Raw genomic sequence first — 20,668 nt, forward strand, 5'->3', positions numbered from 1 at the left:
TTTTTATATCTTTGCTCATGTTAGTTTTTAATTTACATTTCTGATACTGCAGCCTAGCGAGACAAGTGATTTCTGGACATAACCAGCCTGCTCACTTTGGATTGAGGAGAGAGAAACTTGCAGGTCTGGAGGTCCTCAGTTCTAGGCTCAAAGACACATATTCTCCATGACTTCTAGAAGATGAAACATTTTTCTAATGTCTCTTTCCTCGGTCTGAAGTATTAAATTACTAAGTCTTTCCTGGCAGCTAGATCTTTCTTTCATTGTTCTCCTTCAGGAAGTTATCTAGAAAGCTTTTCAGAAACTGGAGCATGATATTGTTTGTTTGAGGTCTGTTTTTTAGGCGTAAAATTAAAAGGCCTATAGGTAAAATTGGAGGAGAAATAACTTTCTGTTTCTAGTCTGTCTTTTCTGTTCACAGAATTTTGGGAGTTGTTTGAGTCTTCCTTGGGTTTTGATAGGGTTTGATTGTGTTGACCAGTTCTGCTGCCAGCTCCCTTAGGATTCAGATGGGTTCCCTAATTCAAAATTTAGATGTAAAACTCAGTTTCCTTGTTTCTTACCTCTACTGCAGGGGTGGGCAATTATTTTGGGCAGAGGGCCGCTTACTGAGTTTTGGCAAGCCATCGAGGGCCGCATGACAGGCAGTCCAGGGCAGATTAATATTAATTTTCTAAATTGTTTAGGGACCGCGCAGGCCGGCTAGAATGGCCTGGTAGGCCGCATTTTACCCACCCCTGCTTGACTGTTATGTTCCCTTATCTCCTCTTCCTCCACGGACATGGTTAGGATGGGTAGGTATGCTTTGAGAGCCCAGTTTCTTAGCTGTTAGTTCAACTTCTGCCACTAGGGATTGACCTCAGGGAGTAGCATACTCAGAGGTTCAAAAGGGGCCCAAAATTAGGGTTTTGTCTCACTTGAACCAATTTAGCTGAATTTGTGGCTAAAAAGCTACTTCCAAAAATAAAGCTGTAACTGAGGAGTTGAAAATTGGGGTTATCTGTTTGTGGATGAATTCCTTCTAGCCTCTTGTAGTAGTAATGCAGAGGAAGTCATATCCAACAGGTTTGGAAACTGCCTAAATGTACTGCACAAAGCTTACTACAAAGTATTATAGCAGTGTAAAATGGTGGAGCAGCTGAGGCATGAAAGTGTGTTTTGGCAAGGTGTTGGGTTCTGATACTTTGGGTAGTGGTAGCTTTTTGAACTCATTTATCATTTCAAAACAAAGAATGCCCAAAGTTCTCTTCCTATGATAAAAGATCATGTTGTATGCATATTGTTGAAATTCAAAACAAAGTATAAAATGTATGTGTTCAAATATTTGGAGCCCTGGGTGATTTTGAAAATGTGACTGATACAAAAACGCATTTCTCACACATGCATAATATTTAATTATAAGTTGTATTTAGTATATTAAAGGCAGGAGTAACGTTTTACATTGGCCCATAGCTAGTTGTGCTACAAGATTTTCTTAATAGCTGAGAGGTTTTAAGTTAATATTTCAAATGGATATGAACGGCAAGTTTATTATGGCCTATTTATGCTTTATTATCAGAAAAAGCCACCAGTGAGATGAACACTGCAGAGGATTGGGGCCTCATCCTAGACATTTGTGATAAAGTTGGACAGTCACGCACAGGGTAAGTGTTGTGATTTCAGGTTTTGTTTTCAAACTAAATCTCTACTAAATTAATTCACTTTTATTATACGGGTGTGAGAGGAATCAAGATTGAATTTAGATACAGACTGTCATCAATAGTTTAATTTATGTTGCTTTAGAAATATAGGAAAAGTAGGTATGGAAGGGACCTCGGGAGGTCATCTAGTCCAGCCCCTTGCTCAAGCCAGAAGCATCCCTGTTTAAACCATCCCAGCCAAGTGTTCAACTAATGCTTTTAAACTTTCAGGAATGGAGATTCCATACCCTCTCTGGGTTGCCTGTTCTTTTGCTTAAAAATCCTTATAGCGTGAAGGATCTTCCTAGTATTAAAATGAAATTTCCCTTGTTGTAGTGTGAGATTGCTCCTAGCTGTTTTCCTTGTGGCTGCAGAAAGTAGTCTTATCACCCTTTTCTTCATAGCACTCTTTAGAAGTTTGGAGACTTATGAAATTCCCCCTCGAGTGTCTTTTGTTCAGACTAAATAATCCTAGTTCTTCCAACTTTTCCTTGCAAATCATGTTTAGAGTGTACTTGCTGTGAGAATTAAAGGAAAAACACAAAAAGTTTATTTCTGGACAAAAATACTTTGCGGATCTTTCTTCGGAAAAAATCAAGGAATCTGAATTTAGGACCTGCACACATCTGTTCAGCAAGTCATTACCTGATGTGCATTTAACAGTATTGTTATAAACTCAAGAAATGCCATTAAGTTTATTTTGTGTGGTTCCTTTTCCTAGCTGGGGAAGAGCTGGTCTGAGTGTTGGAGGATAAGTGGGTATCTTGAAGAAGAGATTAGTAATTAAAAGATACACATCACTAGTATGGGATGCTGACTTCTGTTTCTAAATACTCAATAGCATATCATTGCTGAATCCATTCCCACACAAGCTTTATGCAGGGATGTACTCCATCAGGAGATCGAAAACCAGACTCTAATCTGAGATGTGGGACACTGGAGTAATCTGTTATAGAAATAATGTAATATAAAATAGTGCAGTGAATATTCAGAGTTGTACAAAGGTCAGAGAGAATGTTGAATACAGTGCACTAAACTTTAAGAGGCATCGCAACAGAAATTGCAGGCCAACCATCTGCCACGGGAGGGTGTTTCAGGGAACATAACGGAAACTTTTTGTTCCAGGTTGGCCTGGTAAGCCATCCTGTCACCACTTTCAGGCAGACTTGAGGTGGGGGTGGGACTGTCTCAGTTTCCGCCCCACCCCCCAGTTTCTCTGAATCTTCCCTGCCCTAACTGCAGCTCTAGCAGCTGGGAGGCAGCAAAGTGGTAACAGCATGCAGGAGAAGTGGCCAGAAGTTCACTGCTGCCGGGGGAGATTTCACTTTCTTTGGCCACTGCAAATCATTGTTTCTTTGGCTGCTTGATCAGAAGAATGCATCAGAATGGAGTTCAAACTGAGTTCCATTATGATATTAAATATATTCTGTGTAAAACTCATTCTGACTTAAGGAATTTGACACCAACAGCAGTGTCATGCTGTATCTACTCAAATGGCAGTACTTTTTCCTGATTAGTTCTCTGGGTGCTCTGGCAAAATAAACTTCTCCTGGAAGAACTTACATTTTGATTATGGTTCAAGTAATATAAAAAAGCTGGTATGTAGTCTCTGAAAAATGTTAGAGTTATGTTAGGACTTTAACATGTAACTGACTACCAGGTCTAGTCTACTGTGAGCTATGTCCTTATGGTCACTAGCATGATTAAAGGTTACAGTTTTCCACTTGGGTCATAAAACTCTTTAGGGATTGCATTTATAGAGCCCTGTACATATATCTATCACTTTAATAAAGATAGTCCCTCTGGTTAATGGTTGCATTAGGAATAGCATGAATGGGATTGTCTTTATCCTGAAACAAAAAAAACGTGCAAGATGGCTGCTGTATGGTACATTACTACATTTCTCTAGATCTGCAAGAACTGCTGCTAGCATCTTTATGTGAAGAACAGGCCTACAGTAATTATTGGAAATCCTTTATGCCTAAATATTTTATATTAAGACTCGCTAATTGAAGGACAGGAGCTGGAATTATAGCTATGTATATGTGGTTGCACCATTATTATTAGATTAAATTATTAATATATACAGTTTCTAGTGCTCTATAGTCTGCTCAATTAATTGCTTCTCTGGCAAATGAGAATTTTAGGGTCATGGGAAAGTGCAGCTGGGTAGGACCTCATCTAGGCCCTTCTCAAGGCAGGATCATCCCTGACTAAACCATCCCAGTCAAGCATCAGTCTAATCTGCTTTTGAAAGTGTCCAGGGATGAAGATCCTGTGACTTTTCTTGTAGCTTATTCCAATGCTTAACTACCCTTGTAGTCAGAAAGTTCCTCCTAATCCTCAACCTTAATTTCCTCTACAGAAGTTTGAGATGATTGCTCCTAATCTTGTCCCTTAGGCTATAGAGAAAAGTGCATCTCCGTCCTCTCTGTAATTGTCCTTCAGGTAGTTGAAGACTGTTATTAAAAACCTCCTTGCTCTTCTCCAAACTTAAGTTACCCTAGTTCTTTTAGCCTTTCCTCATAAGTCTAGTCTCCCAGGCCTATAATTGTGTTGGATCTCCACTGGACTCTTTCTAATCTGTCCACATCCTTCTTGAAGTATGGAGCCCAAAACAGGACACAGTACTCTGGGTGAGGCCTTGCTAGTACTGAATAGAGCAGAAGGATTGCTTCCCTTGTTTTGCAAGTGACATGTCTGTTAATATGGTTGTATGCTTTTGGCTTTTTTTGGCAATGAGAGCACATTGTTGACTAATATTCGGCTTATGGTCAACAGTGACTCTTCAGGTCTTTCTCTGCAGTACCATAGTTTAGTCAGTCATTCCTCAGTCTGCAGGTACATGAAATAATTCTGTCCGAAGAGCAGGACTTTAAGTTTGTCCTTGTTGAATTTAATCTGTTTGATTGAGGAGCATTCATCCAGTCTATCTAGGTTATTCTGGATCCTAGCCCTACACTCCAGTGTTTACAATGCCACCCAACTTGTCATCCTCAAATTTGCTAAGCGTGCATTCATTTCTGCCACCCAAAACATAAATGAAAATGTTAAGCAATGCCAGGGCCAGGACAGACCCATTCAATACCTCCTCCCAATTGGACATTGCACTATTGACAACTACTCATTGAGCATGGTGATTTTCATAAATCCTTTTTTTATGGTGCTACATCTTCAAATTTTTCCACAGCTCAAAATTTCATCATGTTCCATTTTGTATGTATTCCAATTTTCATAGCAAGTAATGCCATGTCTTTTTTTGTGTGTGAAAAGCACTGGAGAATTAGACTGTATTCAACAACACCCTTAAAAAAAAAAAAGTATTATTTCAATATGGTATTGGACCATATTCCAGTAGGCACTTTTTTTTTTTTTGACTTGGTATGGCACATTAAGTTGAATACCATACAATGGGCTCATCTTTTTTTCATGTAAGTGTGAGGCAAGAGTAGTTTCATTTTTGTCAGGTGCAGTTTTTTCCTGTTCCTATTCCCACTAAATGTATTCTAGTAAGTATGTTAGCTCTCATGTTGCAGGTTCTTAATTACGAGTTTCTTTCCTCAGCACTACTCAAACTTCTTAATAAACAAATATGAGATGCCCAATACCATGAGTATTCAGACAGTTGAGACCTTAAGGTAAAATAGTATATTAGTAGGTAATAGTGCCTTATCACTAAGAGAGTTTGTGTAGTGCATATGATGCATATTTCTTGCCCTTTTTGCAGCTCTGATGTGGTTTCACAACAAAAGGGTGGCTGCATGCGAGAGGCTTGCTCTCCTGTCACAATACAGTATGTAAAAACGTATGCATTTCTTGGCAAGCAGTATCTGAATTTGAGTCTCAAATTGAATCCCGTGATTGCAGTATTGGTTTGCAGTAGTGAATGCACCTAAGCCCCTGGAGACATAAAGTTAATTATACCTTTTACTCTGCAATAGTGGATAGGTCCTCCTTCTAGTGCATGCTCCCAGACCACAAGGGATACCTAGGGTAGGGCAGGGAGGAGGAACGCCTGGAAGCCTGCTGCTGCTGCTGTCTCCAGCTGACCCTGGGGTAGGGGAAGGCCCAAGACTGCTTGTGCTTCAACCTATCCAATCCTTCCAGGCACTCCTGCTCTCTCTCTGGTCCCTGGCTGTCCCCTTCAGTCCAGAAGCAGGTGCTGGAAGGTGGGTATTGCCCACAGATGCTGCTATCTGCAGCACTGCTTCGCCCTTCATGCAGATGCTTCCCACACCTGGAGCTTTCAGGCCAGCAAGAGAAAGGTGCGGGTTAGGGGGGTAGGTAGCAGGGACCCGGTGCCCTTTGTAGCTGCTGCCCACACCCCTGGCAGGAGTGGTCCTGGGGCTCCCCTTCCCTCCCCCATCCCCACTCCCTTGGGTCAACTGGGGACAGCAGCAGGTAGGTCTTTCCTTCCTGACCTGGGCTCCCTCAACAGCAGGGGACCAAGGAGGGAAATGGATCTGCTGGCAGGTGACATCCCCTGTGGAAAGGGCGCAGGTATGATCCCCTCTCCATTGCACCCCCACTCAGTCCACCCCTGACTGTATTTATTTAAAAAAATGAGATGCAATGCAAACTGAATAATGTAGCTCTCATCCAGTCTTGCCTAGTCTCTCTGCAGATGGTTGTTTGTCTGTTGTTGTTTTGTTTGTTGTCCTGTATCTAAAATATATACTGGGAAATATCTGATTCAGAACTGTAGCTTACTGTTTGTATAGTTAAGTGTCTAGTGTGTTCTGAGGTAATGGTTAGGTAAAAACAAACAAAAATAACTAGACTTTTGTCCATTTATGATAAATGCTTCTATTCTGTTTTAAATAGCTCTTCTATTACTATTCTATTCTATGCTAATGCTGTTCTAAGCTAAATTGTACACAGAATTAATTTTCAGTTAAAATCAGGGTTTTAAAGAGCTTTTATATCATCATCTCAATAATGGTATAGAACTTTATGTAAGAGGAGTGGGCATTTATCAACCTGATAATAATATAATCTTAAGGCAAAGCTCTTCTGATTATTAATTTTTACTTATGTTTGAATGCACTTGGCACCTAAACAGTGATTTTAAATGTGGAATATGATTGTAAATGTAGACTCTACATGTACTTAGAGTGTATGAATTAGATCTGTTTGCCTGTCCTCCTTATCTGTGTTTATGGCACTTCAATTTGGTCACTTGTTAGTTGTTGATTTGTGGTCTCTTTTCATGCATTAAAAATATTCAGGTAAGGAGATGTTTGGCCTGGAATAGTTCACTCCTAGATCTTTGTTTTCCAGTGCTAGCTTAACTAATGAATATTATGCTTTTAAATGTTTGTCCATGTAGGTCTATATGCTTTTTAAATTATGCTGAATCATATAAAATTGTGTGTAATCATTTGTATGTAATCAAAGTATGTATGTGGGGTTTTTTATGTTGTCTACTTCAGGGGGTGAGGTTTGACTTTATTGTTTGGCCTGTGCTGATCAATCTGTTGTACAAAAACATAGAGTGAAATGGCCATGCTATGTAGCAGCATTTTCTATAATTAGTAGTACTAAATATGAGGTAGAGGTTTGTGTAAAACAGATGCTGCCAAATATAGTTTAGCCAAGCAGTAGTGTAACTTACACCAGTTTCATTTTAGTTCTTGGATATCCATGAACAGAGTAAAACTAATTTTGGGCATGGGGCAAAAAATAAAAACTTGCTGAAAGTGCACCTGAGGGATTGGGGGGGGAGAATAAAACCAGCTTAACATTAAGAACAAAGATCATGGTAGTTCAGTGGAGATCCCAGAAATTTTGGGGGCCTTGTCTCAATGATATTGTTCCCCCATCTGCACTCATCCAAAATTGTTTTAGAACAGGCCAAAATTGCATGTCAGAAATTCCTAGTTTAAATGTTAAGTTGTCTTTTAACTTCACTTCTTACATTATCACTTGCCACTAATAGTATGTATGATTTATATATGAATATAATAAAGTCTTTGTTCTACACATCTCACTAGTTTGAAATGTTGCTTTGGAAGGTACCGCTTTTTCTTCAGCAGTTTGTTGCATCATCTCTTCTGGCTGTACTAGTGGGACTAGAACAGAATGTTTTTAAAGGATTGAAAAAGGAATATTTTTATTTAATTGACTATCTGTAAAATGCCTGTTTTCAAAAATACAGTCAAAGTAGACTTCAATTAAGCTTTCTTAAACTGTACAGCTGAAATAAATCCTTACTTATTATATTTCTGTCCTGCCTAATCCAAAAGACTTAAAATGAAGAAACAGCCCACAGATTGGATTGCCCAAATAACACCCCTAAACCCAAGAACCTCCAACTTTATCTCCATCAACCAATTGCTTCCTTTCAAACCCCGACACAAGCAAACCCTCCCCCTAGCCCCAACCATGTCTCCTAACTGCCACTTATCCAGGTACAAGAGACCTCTTACTGCCCCCACCATCCTGCCTCATCCCCAAGGGGAGTTTTTCCCCCTTGCCCCCCACATCCCCTCCAAGTCTGTACCATTACAGCGCAACATAATTCACTGGTGCCGAGTGAACAATTAGGTTAGGTACAAGGAGTACAATGGTTGAATTGGTGTGGAGTTTGGCATGGGCTTAACTTGTTCTCTTGATGTGCTTATACTGTTTTTGGCACCTGACAAGTTCTTTCAGCACTAGTCTGGTAGCAGCCCTGTTGTCCTTGAGTTTCACCAAAACCCAGTCAATTCACCTAACATTTCACGTCGGATGTCACACTAGGATAGAACTTCCCTCAGAAGTTTGGGGCAAATAGGCAATATTTTGGACAAGGGAATAACAAACGTTTCCTGTTTATTCTTAATAGACATATTCTAAACCTCTTGGTTTGCCATAGCTGCAGACCAGATTAGAATAGAAATTTCATCTTCATTTGTTCATGATTCATAACAATCAGAAGTCATTCCATGTGGTGAGTGGATACATATAGGAACTGGAGACATTATAGGGTGGGAGGGAATGTTGGAATATAACTCTTTCCCTCCCCCAAGACATGTTTGCTTAAAAATAACTTGCTGTAATGGATTGTCTTTTGAAGTGTGTACAAGTGTTTCTCTTAAGGCATATTATAATTTGATACACACCAGTCTTAGGCACATGTTGCCAGGTACTTATGACCTTTTGGGCCTGGATACATGACACATTTATGTCAGTGTAATTTGCATGATTTTGATAAATTACAGCAAGCCCCAGAGGGGACAGATGAACAGAGATCCAGGGGTAGGTGCTCTCAGAAGGTGCAATTACAGGGCCTTGCCACTTGGTAGGGGTACATACAATAGCACAGGGGTGGGCAGTTATTTCAGCTGGAGGGCCTCTTAACAGATCTTGCTGAGTTGTCAAGGGCCACACACAGTCTTCCAGAAAATAACATTTTAAATAAATTATTGATTAAAAACTAATCACATACTACTAAAAATTAGAAATCTGTAACATTTTAATTTTATTTCAAAAAATATTTTTGTCCTGCTTTGTTTATTTTTGAGTACTGTATATAGAGGCAATTGCCTAAGCTCAAAATAAAGTCTTACTCTTGCATATTGCAGCGGCAGGGTGGGGGGTTGTGTGTGTGGAGGGCTGCCAGTGCACTAGGTTGTGGCAGCTGGTGGGGGTGGGGAATGGGGGGAGCAGGGGGCACATGCAGCAGAGCTTGCCTGGGTGGTGCACTGCAGGTGCAGTCTGGGTCCCCTCACCCCCATTCCAGCCCACACCTGTCCCACGATGCTTTGCATGAGGCCGAACCCCCACCTGGGACAGCCTGTGCTGTGCTCCCACCTGCGTCCACCCGGTGTCTGCCAGATGGTACAGCTCTGGCCCTGGCTGGCACAACCTTCCAGATACTGCTCAGACCCACCCTGCTCCAGCGGCTGCTACTGCTTTGCTCCTGATGTTGGCTGTGGGGATACATGCTAGACAGCAGATGCCCAGCCACGGAAGGGAAAAGCTGCCTCCAGGTGATTTGCCTCAGCATGTGGGCTCCAGCTTCAGCTCGCTGCTGCTGCTGCCTTCCACCCACTCCATGCCACTTCCACCTGGCATGATGAACAGACACCTGCAGGTGGGCTGAGTGCATGGAAGGTGGCTGGGAGCTGGAGCTTTTTAACCACTGTCAACTACAAATCAAAGTTCCTCCTAATCTTCATCATAAATGTCCTTCACTGCAATATGAGGCCATTTCTTCTAGTCCCATCCCCTACAGATACAGAGAAAAGTCTGTCTCCATCCTCTTTATAACCATCTGTCAAGCAAAACTGAAGACTGTTCTCAAAATCTTTCCTCTCCCTCCTTCTCCCCCCCATTTTCTCTTTCCCAAACTAAATGACCCGAGTTCTTTCAGCCTTTCCTCATAAGTCTCATCTCCCAGGCCCCATATCATTTTTGTTGCTCTCCAAAATAAGGATGTGGACAATTTGGAAAGAGTGCAATGGAGTGTGGGGCCCAAAACTAGATGCGTTAGTCCAGGTGAGACCTCTAGTGCCAAATAGAGGAGAAAGATCACTTTCCTTGTTTTGCAAGTCGCACTCCTGTTGATACAAGCCAGAAGACTGCTGGCATTTTTGGAGCAAGCCCACTGTTGGCTTGTATTGAGCTTTATAGTTTACTGCAGTGGTTGAGCCATTGATGACTACATATTGAGTATGATAATCCAACCAGCCATGTGTCCACCTTACAGTACTTTAATGTAGTTTCTTTTTCCTTAGCTTGCTTATGAGAATCTTATGGTAGTCGGTGAGAGATGCCTTGCTAAAATCTAAGGTATATTATATCCACTGCTCTCCCAACACCTTACAGAGCCTGTCACCTTGTTATAGAAGAAAATCGGGCATGACTTGCTTTTCATGAATCTGTGCTGGTTGTTCCTGATCACCTTGTTCTTCTTAGGGTGCTTCAGTATAGATTTTGTGAGGACCTGCACCATGATCTTTCCACGTATTAGGGTCTGGCTGACTTCTCTATAATTTCCTGGCTCCCCCTTCTTTCCTTTCTTAAAGACAGGTACTATATTTGCCCTTTTCTATACATTTGGGACATTGCCTATCTCCTCCAAGTTCTCAGAGAGGATAGCTAGTAGCTCTGAAACTACCTTAAACAATTCTTTCAGTATCTCAAAGCATCTTGCATATCTTAAATAAATCCTAACCTGTTCTTCCACTACTGTAGTTTGTCTGTCTCCTTTACTATCTTTGTTGTCAGCTGCACTCATCCTCTGGTGGTTACCCCATTTGTGAAGGCTGAAGTAAAAAAGGCATTAAATACTTTAGCCATCTCTGCAGCATCTGTAACTAGATTGCCTTCTGCATTCCGTAAGGGATCTATACTTTCTTTGGTTTTCCTCTTATTTTTGACGTATTTGTAGAATCCCTTTTATTGCTTTTTACGTTCCTTGCCAGTTGCATCTTAAATCATGGCCTTCCTGATTTTTCTCCCTGCATGCCTGTATAACATGCTTGGGTAATTTTACCCCTAACTTGTATTTCCTGCGGTAATATTACCCCATATTCAAATAAGTTGCATTGATATACGCCTGTATGTAGTGTGTCCAGTCTTGTTTACACCAGGATAAATGTCATGCCTAGTCCAGGTACTAATAACAGTATAAGACTAGTGGCCAAATATGTGTTTTAGTAGTACGTTCATTGTAGTTTTCATCTGAGGGGACAAAAGGCATAACTAGACCAACTGAAGACTGCATTTCACATGCAATATACCATTGATGTTAGTTTGAAATGTCCAGCATATCATTGTCTGTATATTGATTTTTATCAGATTACTATTGAAACAGCACTTATTCATCTTGCTCTATTTTGTGTATAGATGCAAGCAGAAAGTGATATTCATATTAAGACTGCCTATTGAGATGTGATTTCTGTTCATGCAAAAATCTGAAGAGGCAGTGACTAAATTAATCTTTCTAAACATTGTTCTTCATGGAAATCTCCATGATTTCCAATATGTGTGGAATGTATGCAAAATATGGAAGTTTGTTTCTATAGATGGGCTGTACAAAATTATAACTCAAGAGATTAAATGCTTTTAGTTTAATGGGAGGACTTTTATAATTTAAGAAATCTAGCAGTCCTCGTATACAGTAGTTGTTAAATTATTATTATTTTTTGGTTCCAACTTTTTATATACTTTACTGACTCATATGGGCAAACTTATTTTCCTTAGGTTTTTTTCTTTTATATGGCAAGAAATATGGTTTCATTGTATTATTTAAAAGCTCTGAAATTTTCTGTATTAATAGGCCTAAGGATTGTCTTCGGTCTATTATGAAGAGAGTGAACCATAAGGATCCTCATGTTGCTATGCAGGCACTGACAGTAGGTGGCTTCTTCCTTTATTTTCCTTCACGCAAGTATGTTGTAAAACACTTGACCTGGTTTTAATCTCTCTCTCCCCTTCCTCCCCTTTTCAGCTTCTAGGAGCATGCGTATCAAACTGTGGTAAAATCTTTCATTTAGAAGTGTGTTCAAGAGATTTTGCCAGTGAAGTAAGCAACGTATTGAATAAGGTAACTTAGAGTGTTGACTGGTAGGATTTCAAGATAGAATTTAAAATAAATAGGAGGAGATGAACTGTGGAATATGTACTTCTAGGGATTAGAAATTGCTTGTGCAGCCCATATGGTGCAGAGGAGGAGAGGGTGGGAATTGCCCTTCAGTGGCAGCATCAGGGAGGTTTGAGGTAGGGGAAGCATGGGCTCATTTCCCAGCATTGTTTGGGGGTAGTGGGGGTGTTAGTGCAGCAATGGTAGGGTGTCCTGGAAGTCTGTGCAACATGCAGCTTATGCAGAGTGAGTGAGTGAGTGGTCTGAGGCCCATAACTGGTATAACGTGCTGTCCCTGGCCACTCTAAAGTTGGAGAGCTCTGATTTAAGGGATTCTTTGCCTTTTAATCTTTGTTTTATATAATGGAGCAGGATATTGGTTTCATCTAGGAAATGAAGAGAATTTTGCCAACATCAATTTGATTACTTTATATTCTGGTAGAAGTCTGCAGTTAAATTTTCTTAAATAAGTAACTTCTGATGTTCTCTAGGGCCATCCAAAAGTTTGTGAAAAGCTGAAAGCTCTCATGGTGGAATGGACTGATGAATTCAAGAATGACCCACAGCTTAGTCTAATATCTGCTATGATAAAAAATCTTAAGGAACAAGGTGTTACTTTCCCAGCTATTGGTTCACAGGTATAATATGCTAATATTTCTGGGTTCTTAAAGTGGTATATGTGTAATACTGTGAACTTACATAATTTCTATTAACTGTCAATGTTTTTATATAATTTTTAAGATTTAAAATTTTGTAAAGTTTGTCTTAAAAATTGAATGGTCTTTTAAAAAATTCAGTTGTGATTTCATGTTAGAGTTTTAAATGATCCACATAGTGAGTTTAATATATACTGTAAAATATGTTACCATTTATCCGCTTTTGTGTTGCTTGGCTAGGCTGCAGAACAAGCGAAGGCAAGTCCAGCTCTAGTAGCCAAAGATCCTGGTACAGTAGCTAATAAAAAAGAGGAGGAAGATTTAGCAAAGGGTGAGTAGCTTTTTTGACTTCTTTATATATTACTAGATAAGTGCCACTTCATTATGCTTATGAAACTTAGTCTCATCTCCTTTTTTGCCTCTTGTTCTTTGTGAACTGTGTTTGTGGGCTGAAGTTTTTCTATTTTTACATATTTAAAAACTATGAAAAATATTGACAATTTTTCAGTGTGTACAGATAAACAAATCAGTTTCTTTCCAGAATTTTCATGGTTTGTGGTGTCCTTTATCATAGCACCTTTTCAGTAATGTTGTATCTCTCTGTCTGCTTACTATGACAGCAAGGAATATGATGGTATGTCATATGCCTACACAATGGTAGGATCATTCTTATGCATTGATCTTCCCCAAGCCAGTCATTGGCTTTTAATATGGAAACAGTGGCAATGCTAGCAGAATGGTTTATGGATTTAAATCTGCAGCAGGCACTGGGGACAAGTTACTATACAACTAAGCAACCTGACAGTGGTTACATAGAATCTAATACAATTTTTGAATTTGACTTTGGGATTTTCAAGAAGTTTTCTGTTAGATAATTGAACTTAGATTTACTTTAAATGCCCAGTAGCCATCCTAAAAACTTTGAGTAGGGTGTTAAAACTCCTAACAGAGAGCTACCATGTGCTGCAGTAGTTTTGTCTTAGAAAATGCTGTTTGAAATGTTAAACTGTTAAAATATTGGAACTTGTATGTATCCAAAGAAAAATACTGATTTGAACATGTTGCATTTATGAATGTCAGATTTGATCTTGTGGACAAACTTCCACTGACTTCATTGGATCAGGCCTTTTATGTTTAAATATTAATTACTGATTTTGATCCTGACTTCTTGAGCACCGGGATGAAGCTCCTGTGTCTTCATTGTGAGTAGCATTATGTTCATTAGCTTTCACATGAGTTAGGTTTTTGTTCAATATGGTTATTTCTAAATGAAAGACAGAACTTCTATCTTGTGTAACACATTCATAGTTGTATTTAAAGCTTATACTAAGTCAAATTTTTGAATTATTATTTCTGTAGCTGTGAATTTTAATAAAAATAACTTATCTTTTGTAGCCATTGAATTATCACTAAAAGAACAAAGGCAACAACAAACAACACTTTCCAATTTGTATCCGAGCACTTCAGGTCTCCTAACAAATCACAAACATGAGGGCCGGAAAGTTCGTGCTATCTATGACTTTGAGGCTGCTGAAGATAATGAATTAACATTTAAAGCTGGAGAACTTATAACTATACTTGATGACAGGTAACTTGCATGGGCACACCTGATTGTTGAATACTAGGAGTAAATTCTTCAGACAAATGATGAATTTAAATATTAGGATCCTTATTAAATTCTCAGATTCTGCAGTCGATTGTTGTCATATTTCAGTTGGAATTACACTGTGATGATAGAAACACAATTAAGAGTTGCAGGAGCCTATTGGGAGAAAGTAAATCTGTTAAATATTGACCTTTGTTCTGAAGTTTTCTTTCTCTTATTCTTGATGCTTGTCTCTGCTTAACAGCTTAATGCTGTGCTAACATTAATTGCTTGATAGAGATACTGGTAAAACCTTCCTAATATAGAGGCAGTTGCTTGCAAAAATGCTTTTGAAAACAGATTTTTGCTCACTATTGCTTTTTTAACACCAGCATTTTTTTGTGCTGGTATAACTGTCTCAACACTTGTCCTTTTGCCAAAACAAATGTGTTTGTGGGTGTTTTAAAAATATATGTTCCAGCAAAACTTGGCCAAAGTAGAATGTCTACAGAATTCCTAAAAATGCAATACAAGTACTATTGAAATACATTGTCGATTAAAACACACACTTAACTTACTACTAATTAAGGTGGTATGAAGACAGTAGAATGCTTTCTTGACAATGACTGGCTGTTGAATTCAGATTAAAAAAAAAAGTATTCTGTAAGCACTTGTACGTATTTTAAAATGGTAGCGTAAAATGACAGTTGACAAATTGGCTTGGTATTCTCCCTGGCTAAGTACAAACATTTGGGGAGGTTAAATCAGGTTCAGAATGGCTGCCTGATTTTAAACTTAGCTTGACCTGGTGCTGACCTTACACTTATGCTTACAGACCCGGTCTCAGGGACTAGCAATCAGTCTACACCTGTAACTGTGCAGAAGTTTCATGCACACAAACCAGTTTAAAACTTGCAGAACTCAGTGTAAGACAAACCTGGATCTATGTAGTATCAAACTTATTCTATTTAGGTCAAACCAGTGCATGGAACTTCTGTACGTTTTCCCTGCACAGCCCCAGTGATGGAGAAAACCCAGCCACTGGTCTCAGTTCTGGGGCTGCTCTCTTCAAACCACCCCCCATCTCCCCAGTGGCCAGCCAGCCCTCTCAACTCCCATCCCACAAGCCACTCAGGGTGCAGTGTTCACTGCTGTCAGAGCTAAGCAAGTAAGTGGCAAAAGCCAGCAGCAAAGCAGCAGCCGTGGACTTCAGGAGGGTGGATTTCTGTGAGGTAAGAAGAATAGTTGGGGAAGTACTGAGGTCCCTGAGGGGAGGGGAGTCGGGTGTCCAAGAGGAGCGGTTGATCCTTAAGGAGACGATCCTCCATGCCCAAAGGGAGGTAATCCCAACAAGGGTCAAAGGGGGCAAGAGGGCGCAAATGCCCCCATGGCTCACCAAAGCATACGGGAATGTCTCCTGGCTAAAAGGGAGGCGTACACCCAATGGAAGGGAGGGGCCATCACCAGGGATGACTATACCTCGGTAGCTCGGGGCTGCAGGGGGGCGGTCAGGAAGGCAAAGGTGGAGATGGAACTGGGACTAGCTACCCGGATTAAGGACAACAAGAAGTCCTTTTTTAAATACATGGGGAGCAAAAAGAAGGTACCTGGTAACGTGGGGCCTCTGCAAGACACGCTAGGAAATCTGGTCGTCTCACCAGACAACAAGGCTAACCTATTTAACAATTTCTTTGCCTCCGTTTTCTTCAACAAGGACCAGATCAGCCTGTCCGCTGGGACCCCCTCAGGCCCCAGGGGAGGTGCACCCAGGCCCATGGTCAGTGAGGATCTAGTCAGGAAATTTGTGGAGGGACTGGATGTATTTAAATCAGCTGGTCCTGACGACCTCCACCCCAGAGTGCTGAGGGAATTAGCAGAGGTCACTGCAGGACCCCTGGCACGACTTCACGAGCACTCGTGGTGCTTTGGTGTGGTGCCAGAGGACTGGAGAAGGGCCAATATGGTTCCCATTTTCAAAAAATGGAGGAAGGAGGACCCAGGAAACTATAGGCCAGTTAGTCTTACCTCGATTCTGGGTACACTTTTTGCGAGAATTATCCTGGCGCATGTCCATGAGGGGCCAGCAGGGGAGGTTGTGCTTAGGGGCAACCAACACGGGTTCATTAGAGGCAGGTCCTGTCAGACCAACCTGGTTACCTTCTATGACCAGGTCACAAAATCCTCAGATGCAGGGGTAGCAGTGGACGTAGTCTTTCTGGACTTCAAGAAGGCCTTCGACACTGTCTCTCACCCCATTCTCATTAAAAAACTAGGGGTCTATGGTGTCAACACCTACACAGTCAAATGGGTCGCTAACTGGCTGGAGGGTCGCACCCAGAGAGTGGTGGTGGACGGGTCTCATTCGACCTGGAGGGATGTGGGCAGTGGGGTTCCCCAGGGCTCAGTCCTTGGACCCGCACTGTTCAACATCTTTATCAGTGACTTGGACAAGGGGGTAAAAAGCACCCTATTCAAATCTGCAGATGACACTAAGATGTGGGGTGAAGTGGACATCCTAGAAGGAAGGAATAAGCTGCAATTGGACCTAGACAGGTTACAGGGGTGGGCGGATGAGAACAGGATGGGTTTTAACACTGACAAGTGCAAGGTGCTGCACCTGGGGAGGAAGAACCAGCAGCATACCTACAGGCTGGGGAGCTCCCTTCTCGTCAGTGCAGAGCCAGAAAATGATCTTGGAGTCATTATTGATGCTAAAATGAACATGGGCCGACAGTGTGGGGACGTGGTCAGGAAGGCCAACCACACCTTGTCATGCATCCACAGATGCATCTCAAGCAGGTCCAAGGAGGCGATCCTCCCCCTCTATGCGACACTGGTCAGGTCGCAGTTGGAGTACTGTGTTCAGTTCTGGGCGCCGCACTTCAGGAGGGATGTGGACAGCATTGAGAGGGTCCAGAGGAGGGCCACCTGCATGATCGGGGGCAGCAGGGCAGACCCTACGCGGAGAGGCTAAGGGACCTGGACCTGTTCAGCCTCCACAAGAGAAGGCTGAGGGGGGATCTAGTGGCCTGTTACAAACTATTCAGGGGGGACCAGCAGGCATTGGGGGAGTCCCTGTTCCCCTGAGAACTGCCAGGAGTGACTAGAAAAAACGGTCACAAGCTGGCAGAGGGTAGATTTAGACTAGACATCAGGCGCGCTACTTCACAGTCAGGGTGGCTAGGATCTGGAACCAACTTCCAAGAGAAGTGGTGCTGGCTCCTACCCTAGGGGTCTTTAAGAGGAGGCTAGATGAACACCTTGCTGGGGTCGTTTGACTCCACTGCTCTTTCCTGCCATGGCAGGGGATCGGACTTGATGATCTGTCGAGGTCCCTTCCGACCCTACAAACTATGAAGTCCCGGTGTGGGGATGGGCAGGAGGGATGGGGGCTGTAAGTTGGTTGCATGGGTCAGGGTGGTAAAAGTAGCTTCTGATTTCCATCATTCCCCCCCCCCCTCCTCCCCCCCTTCTGCCAGACACTACTGGACCCCAGGAAAAACCTTGAGGGTTGTGCCTGCCTCCCTGATCATCTCCCCCCACCCTTCATGGTTTGTGCTTCCTCCATCCCCTGGCAGACCCCTGATCTGCTCCAGTCTGCTAGGCCCCCAGCCTTCCTGCTAGCCCCTCCATCCTAACTTGCCTGATACTGGGCAGCGATTTTGAGCTGATTTTAACCACCTGCTAATCCCCACAAATGTCTATATTTAGCCCCTGTGTCTCAAAGCATCAGGCCTTCCCAGCCAGTCATTATTTCCAGGAAAACAGCTGAAACTCTCTTGTCATTGCTTATGTAGTAAATTGTAACAAAGAGATCGATATCAAATTAAAATAGCTGTCTGTCTCTTTCCTCAAGTGACTGTGCTGGGATCTTTCTGTAGGGATGTATATGGAGAGCAAAAAATCTGTAGTAGCAGCAAACTGGGAACTCCCTTTATTAACAATTTGACTTCATTTGATGTCCGGAAAGTTTGTTTTGTTTTTTTTTTTATTTTCTTAACTGGGGTGTAGGTTGTAGCTGCGTTGGCCTAAGGATATAGGCAGACAAGATTCTTTGGGTGAATCTGATATCTTTTATTAGACTAACTTAAATAGTTGGAAAACAATTATTAAGCAAGCTTTTGGCTTCAAAAACCCTTCGTCAGGCTAAGGAAGTTTCAGCAGTTGGTGTGCGCTTTTCCTGGATGGAATGAAAAGTAAAGCCAGCGGCTGGGTTTGTATGCATACAAGACAGGTAGTCAGTGAAAATGTAGATTGAGGAGTCAAGGGGTGAGTGAGAGGCTGGGGAGAGGGGGGAAAAGAGAGAGAAGGGGGATGACTAGTGGAGAGCTACCTGGGAAGTCAGATGTCAGACGGGTTATAATGTGTCATAAATTCAATGTCTATGTTTTGGCCATGATTTTTAGTATCCAGGAGGTTGACAAAGTGGAGTTCATAGCCTTGTCTCTGGGAAGTGTTGTGTAAGTTTCTTTTGATCTTGTTAATAATGCAAAACCTGCCAACACATCCCCACCACCCCCACAATCACTACACCCCACAACAGAGCCATCAGCATTCCTGGATCTTACAGCTGCACCTCCAGAAATGTGATATATCTCATCCAATGCACCAAATGCCCTGATGGAAAATACGTAGGAGAGACCAAACAACAACTGTGCACCAGAATGATCCTCAAAGGAAACTTACAAAACACTTCCCAGAGATGAGCCTATGAACTCCACTTCATCCATTAACCTCCTGAACACTAAAAATCATGGACTAAATAGAGACATTGGATTTATGATGCATTATAACCTGCCTGACAGCTGATGTCCCAGGTACTTCTCCACTATTCATCCCCCTTCTCTCCCCACCACCCAGCCTGTCTCTCACCCATCAACTCATCAATCTACATTTCCACTGACTGTCTGTCTTGTATGCATACCAACCCAGCTGCTGGCTTCTTTACTTTTCATTCCATCCAGGAAGAGCACACACCAACTGCTGAAACTTCCTTAGCCTGAGAAAGGGTTTTTGCTCCCGAAAGTTTGCTTAATAGTTGGAAAACAATTAAGTTGGTCTAACAAAAGATATCAGATTCACCCAAAGAACCTTGTCTGTCTTTATTTTCTTAATGTTTCAGATCAACTATATAAACATAGTCTTTCCATAAAATAGAAATAGTGGGACATTCAGCATCTGAGGAGCAAACGGCAAGTAGCCAAGAATCTTCAATTTCTGTTGTCATTAGCCCACCCTCTGCAGAACAAAACCCCTCATACAGGTGCTCAAAATAAGCAGAGGGCCAGACAAGTAGGGATAGTCACATTAGGTTAGATCAGTTGCAGTTTCAGTCCAGTATCTTGGCTCAAACAGTATCTGAAATGTGTCGTGGAAACACACACAGCATACTTTTGGGCCAGGTCAGCAGAAGCTTTTATTCAAATGAAACTACAGCTGTAGGGGGGACTCCAAAGTGACATGGATTTCCTAAGCACTTGGAAGGGGTTCCCCCCCAAGAGCAAAATCATGAGGCTTATATACTTTTTAACAGTCGTTTACAACTCACATGATCATAAAGTGGAATTAGCTAGAAAAACAGCTACAAACATTACCTCATACTGCTTTGCTGTTATCAGGATGGGAACTATGGGGGGAGACAAAGGGAGAAATAACACTCCCTTCTTGCACCTGGAAATCAGAGTTGTACATACTTTTTGCTATCTTCAAGGCCGCAGTGAGCAAAGCAGTTGCAGAGGAGTTACAAAGAACAAACACTTTCCCTTATCTGTTCTTCTGTACAGAGCCAGCAATTCCCCACAAAGTGGTTATGTCATATAACTCGAATGATCAAAGTTTAAGGCATTTATTTTTTTTTTTTTCTGATCCCACACATGTAAGGAATTGCGCGAGAGGCAGTTTATAGAATAACCTTTCTATGGAAGTATCTTTCTAACCTTTGTCATTGGGAGGTTTCCTTCTACCTTTAAAAGGGATAGAAATTCTTATATATTTAAACTTGTAAAATAATTCTTGCCTAAAATATTTGTTTTCATTATTCTAGTCCTTTTTGCAAGTTCTTACCTTCAAGTTTCAAACAGAATATTTTGGGGAAAAAAGGGCCCTCAGAATAATAATAATAAAAAAAACAAACAACTTTTGGAAGTATTTGGACATGTACATTAGAGCTGAATTAAGA

The 20,668-nt window shown here is 41.5% G+C and overlaps 1 protein-coding gene across 2 annotated transcripts in view; it reads left to right on the forward strand.

Moving 5' to 3' along the window:
- STAM (signal transducing adaptor molecule) overlaps positions 1 to 20,668 on the forward strand; it is a 71,354-nt gene that overhangs the window by 15,494 nt on the left and 35,192 nt on the right. Inside the window, exons 2-7 of one of the 2 annotated variants that reach the window (XM_059729056.1) lie at positions 1,559 to 1,643; positions 11,947 to 12,022; positions 12,118 to 12,213; positions 12,741 to 12,887; positions 13,146 to 13,236; positions 14,373 to 14,493. In XM_059729056.1, the coding sequence (XP_059585039.1) occupies positions 1,559 to 1,643; positions 11,947 to 12,022; positions 12,118 to 12,213; positions 12,741 to 12,887; positions 13,146 to 13,236; positions 14,373 to 14,493 (616 nt within the window). Of the gene's footprint in view, positions 1 to 1,558; positions 1,644 to 11,946; positions 12,023 to 12,117; positions 12,214 to 12,740; positions 12,888 to 13,145; positions 13,237 to 14,300; positions 14,494 to 20,668 lie in introns of both variants that reach the window. The other variant, XM_059729055.1, reaches the window with a different exon arrangement.

Source organism: Alligator mississippiensis, chromosome 5 (genome assembly GCF_030867095.1).
Source record: "Alligator mississippiensis isolate rAllMis1 chromosome 5, rAllMis1, whole genome shotgun sequence".
Classification (NCBI taxonomy): domain Eukaryota; kingdom Metazoa; phylum Chordata; order Crocodylia; family Alligatoridae; genus Alligator; species Alligator mississippiensis.